This window comes from Nilaparvata lugens, unplaced genomic scaffold (genome assembly GCF_014356525.2).
Source record: "Nilaparvata lugens isolate BPH unplaced genomic scaffold, ASM1435652v1 scaffold3540, whole genome shotgun sequence".
Lineage (NCBI taxonomy): Eukaryota > Metazoa > Arthropoda > Insecta > Hemiptera > Delphacidae > Nilaparvata > Nilaparvata lugens.
The window spans coordinates 30,110-35,213 of NW_024090425.1; the positions used below are offsets into that span (position 1 = coordinate 30,110).

The 5,104-nt window shown below is 38.7% G+C and overlaps 1 protein-coding gene across 1 annotated transcript; it reads right to left on the bottom strand.

Moving 5' to 3' along the window:
• Positions 1-2,095: 2,095 nt before the first annotated feature.
• On the bottom strand, positions 2,096-2,359 carry LOC120355613 (frataxin homolog, mitochondrial-like; the record flags this gene model as incomplete). Its single annotated transcript, XM_039444201.1, has 1 exon — positions 2,096-2,359. A coding segment is annotated over one exon (264 nt), but the record flags the coding sequence as incomplete, so codon positions are not given.
• Positions 2,360-5,104: the final 2,745 nt, after the last annotated feature.

The window sequence follows — 5,104 nt, forward strand, 5'->3', positions numbered from 1 at the left end:
TGTTGATCTATTATTTATTAAAAACCCGCTCAACTGAAAACACCTTAGTTCCAATCCCCTGCTGGAAGATTTGCATTGAATGACAACTCGGCTGACGGCTTTGGCTAAGCCTAGATAAATTATATCATTTCAGAGAAAATACGATTACCGAGTACATATCAAAGAAAATGTTTTTTCAAGATATAAAAGTGAATTTATTATTAAAATTATTTTCTTTTAGTTTATGTCATTTTTGTGAACCGGCAAATAAAGTTATATTTTATAGACATTGAATGAGATTTATTCAAATGATTCAATAATATAATCAATGCTTGTAGTAATTAGTTTGAATGGAATGGATCGATTGCATCTATAATGGTGAGATTTACTTTCACTGTCAGCATTCTTTATAAAATTTATTGATGTTTCCCATTCAATAAATGCTGACAGTTTAAAACGAATCTCAATATAGAACATTTGAAAATGTAATATTATTTATAGTCATGAGAAAATTTATTTTAAAAAACTACATTATTAAACCACTCTTTAGAATTTCATCTGTCACTCCACCTTAATTTGTACCCTTCAAATAGATACAATTCGTAAATTGTACCCTCCATAAAGATACAATTTGAAAATTGCAACTTAGTTGAATCATCCTGATGGCCGTTTTCACACTTACCGATTGTCGACCGACATTTTTATCGCCGCGACACTCTTAAATGTCATCCAATTGGCTGAGAACTAGCCAATCGGAGGTCATTCTCTGTATGTTGACAATAATGTCGGTTCACATACATTCGTAAGAATTTACTTTATTCAATTATAAGAGTACATATGACACTACAGAAGTTTTTAGAACGGTTTAATGGAGATTTCAACAATTTTTATAGCCTAATATTTTCTGTTTTTGACTACTACTAAAGCATACTTATATTTACATAACAAACCAAATTTCTAGTAATTATATAAATTACATTCAATTTTGGGTATAAAATATTACTTAGGTATATGGTAACAAATATAGATTACACTGTTTAATGACTCTGTTGCACAAGAATAAGATTTTTACAATTTCGAACTTTATCTTAAAATGATGAGGTTTGGCTTTTGATCGACTTTTGCTTGTGAGTGTACTTGAAGACTCATGGTAATTTTCATAGTGGAAAATTCCCTATCATATATTTGACAAACTTTTATCAAGGATTTGATTCCCCATTACGCCCTTTCTACACTTTCAAATATTTGATAGAAGATATTATGACCTATTCCATGATTTCACAAATCATAATATGATCATTTGACTGTGTAATGGGGCACTAAGGGATCTGCTTCATCTGCATATTTTTAAAAGGTTGGCGAAATATGTATTCTGTTGAATAAAAATAAGCATCGAGTTATCATCATGTTATCGATCACATTGTGCAAGATAAGCGGAGTTGCAACATATGAGACCTCATGAAACCTATAGCTTATGAAACAATCATAATTCATCCATAATTGCTATCCAATCTTATTTGTAGGTTGTTTAGAAAAAATGATTGAAATATTCTACAGGAGGATAAACATACCTCAGTTTTCACCAGATAGACACATTAATTTGATTAGAAACCTAATCACAAATATGTGCGATCGCATACCAAGAGCTGGTACATTATTGGAAACCTTATTTAAAAGATGCAATTCTAACTGGCCTCTCTAATTGCCATTTGCACATTGTAAGTTAAAACTGGAACGGAACAGCTGGTGGGGTTAAACGGGAATGGTTAGATCAAATTGTTCAGATCAGCGTTAAAATTGATTGTAAATATGGCTCTGAATATGTGATTGGTTATAGTTGGTTATAAGGACCAGACAATATTATGTGTTTTTTCAGGCGGTGTTTTCAGATTTAGCAGGACAGGAAGCTCTCCTATTGGCTGATTGAAAAAGGCTTAATATGGCCTGGTCCTAGCTCTGACATTAATTAGTTACATCGCCAATTAATACACCCAATTTTCACGACAAACCTGCGACCCTATTAAGACAACCAGCTGGTACGCTCAATCAAGTCAGCTAATTCTCACAATCAAATTTAAACTGAGATTTCTAAAATAGTCCCAAACATTTTCTAAAATCATTGACTAGAATCACTTCCGGAATACGCACAACCATAGAAGTTGACAACATCCTCACCAACTATTTCGGTGATCTCTTCCTGTAGTAACTGGTGCAGCGACTTGTTGTCGTGTTTGTAGATCCAGGACTGTCGGGAGGGGAGGTAGTCATAGCGCTTGGGGCCACTTGAGGGGGAACTCAGCCAGATCTGCAGGTTGGGACTCTGACGGTTGATGACGTAGGTGCCATGCTGCTCTCCGAATTGCACTGTCAGCACTCCGTCCTGTCAAACAATACATAAATAAAATAATATAATTCAATACAATATATCTACTTCATATCACTAAGGGCCGGTTTCCGAGCTCGGCATTTAGCTATTAGTCCAGTCAAATGGTCGTTTTTCAAACAGCTCCGAAAGAATTTTTCTCGACGGTTCCATATGTATTTTGGGGCGCTGAATTCGAATCTGAAATTTGCTGAAACGCCAGAGGGCGGCTTTACCCCCGAAACCCCCCAAAATTTTGGACTTTTTCAATTTTCCCATTTAATCTCGAAAACCTTGAGTCTCTCAAGAAAATCATTCTTGACAGAATTAAAGAGAATAAAATTTCCAATAAATTGAGTGGTCACGCAGGATTCTACCATTTTTGGTTCCGGAGCTACAAATTTTCAAAAAATATATTTTTTTAAAATTATGTGAATCTACCACGTTTACCCTATACAACTTGGAGTATTATCAAGTAACTAGCTGGCCCGGCGAACTTCGAACCGCCAAATAGTTTGATGCATCTCATAACAAACTTTAGCTGGATGCACACCTGAGGAGGCGTGATGCGGCATTTTATTTATATGGATAATTTTCCTACTGCAAAATAAATAATTACTAAAAATCAATTATCTCTGAACACCGAAACAGCACAATTATTCGAAACAATGTCTTTAGAGCATGTAAGCCTTTAACCTGAGGCCGCACTGCTGGATGGTTACACACAGAACAGTCATTTTACTTTCCTTGCCCTATTACCATAGGTAAGGAAAGTATTGCTTTCCGAAAAAAATTAAGGTACCCCAATTTCTAAATTTCTATATGTTTCAAGGTCCCCTGAGTCCAAAAAACTGGTTTTTGGGTATTGGTCTGTATGTGTGTGTGTGTGTGTGGTGTTGTGTGTGTGTGTGGTGTGTGTGTGTGTGTGTGTGTGTGTGTGTTGTGTGTGTGTGTGTGTGTGTTGTGTGTGTGTGTGGTGTGTGTGTGTGTGTGGTGTGTGGTGTGTGTTGTGTGTGTGTGTGTGTGTGTGTGTGTGTGTGGTGTGTGTGTGTGGTGTGTGTGTGTGTGTGTGTGTGTGTTGTGTGGTGTGTGGTGTGTGTGTGTGTGTGGTGTGTGTGGTGTGTGTGTGTGGTGGTGTGTGTGTGTGTGATGTGTGTGTGTGTGTGTGTGTGTGTGTTGTGTGTGTGTGTGTTGTGTGTGTGTGTGGTGTGTGTGGTGTGTGTGTGTGTGTGTGGTGTGTGTGTGGGTGTGTGTGTGTGTGTGTGTGTGTTGTGTGTGTGGTGTGTGTTGTGTGTGTGGTGTGTGTGGTGTGTGTGTGTGGTGTGTGTGTGTGTGTGTGTGTGGTGTGTGTGTGTGTGTGTGTGTGTGTGTGTGTGTGTGTGTGGTGTGTGTTGTGTGTGTGTGTGTGTGTTGTGTGTGTGTGGTGTGTGTGTGGTGTGTGTGTGTGTGTGGTGTGTGTGTGTGTGTGTGTGTGTGTGTGTGTGTGTGTGTGGTGTGTGTGTGTGTTGTGTGGTGTGTGTGTGTGTGTGTGTGTGTGTGTGTGTGTGTGTGTGTGTGTGGTGTGTGTGTGTTGTGTGTGTGTGTGTTGTGTGTGTGTGTGTGTGTGTGTGTGTGTGTGTGTTGTGTGGTGTGTGTGTGTGGTGTGTGTGTGGTGTGTGTGTGTGTGTGTGTGTGTGTGTGTGTGTGGTGTGTGTGTGTGTGTGGTGTGGTGTGTGTGTGGTGTGTGTGTGGTGTGTGTGTGTGTGTGTTGTGTGTGTGTGTGTGTGTGTGGTTGTGTGTGTGTGTGTGTGTGTGTGTGGTGTGTGTGTGTGTGTGTGTGTGTTGTGTGTGTGTGTGTGTGTGTGGTGTGTGTGTGTGTTGTGTGTGTGTGGTGTTGTGTGTGTGTGTGTGTATGAGTGTATGTGCGTCTGTGTACACCAAGGTAGTTAGTTCAATATACCGTGGTGTACACGATATCTCATCTCCCAATTAACGGAATGACTTGAAATTTGGAACTTAAGGTCCTTTCACTATAAGGATCCGACACGAACAATTTCGATCAAATGCAATTCAAGATGGCGGCTAAAATGGCGAAAATGTTGTCAAAAACAGGGTTTTTCGTGATTCTCTCGGAAACGGCTCCAACGATTTTGATCAAACTCATACCTAAAATAGTCATCGATAAGCTCTATCAACTGCCACAAGTCCCATATCTGTAAAAATTTCAGGAGCTCCGTCCCATCAATGCAGATAGATTCCCAATTATCAGGCTTCAGATACAATTGAAACAAAAAAATTAAGTGGAGTAGATTGAGCATGAAAATCTCTACAATTAATGTTCAGTAACATTTTCACCTAAAATTGAAAATAAGCTTTAATTCGAGAAAATGTGATTATTCAATTGCAAATTATTGTTGATTCTATTAAATCATTCACTATGAAGAGATAGCAGACCTTATGTGTGTCTCCAGCGTTATTGTCCTGTCACCAGCTGGCTCAAATCTTTGAATAGTAGACTTGAGATGCGCGGGAACACTAGCGTCAGGTGATCAATTTTCATAACGGCAAGGAAAGTTGTGTGAGTGCGCCACACCAGATTTTTGTTCTTAGTCGGGGCGTTTAGAATAAAATACATAGGCGGTTATAGAGCAGCACACACTCTTGTCTACTATCTATCGACGGCTGTTGTATGACGCAATGATTATAACAGCTGATTTTTATTTCTGTGTGTGGCCAGCTCACAAATCTTCTCCCGTAAGGATTACATGTAAATTTTGAAGGACC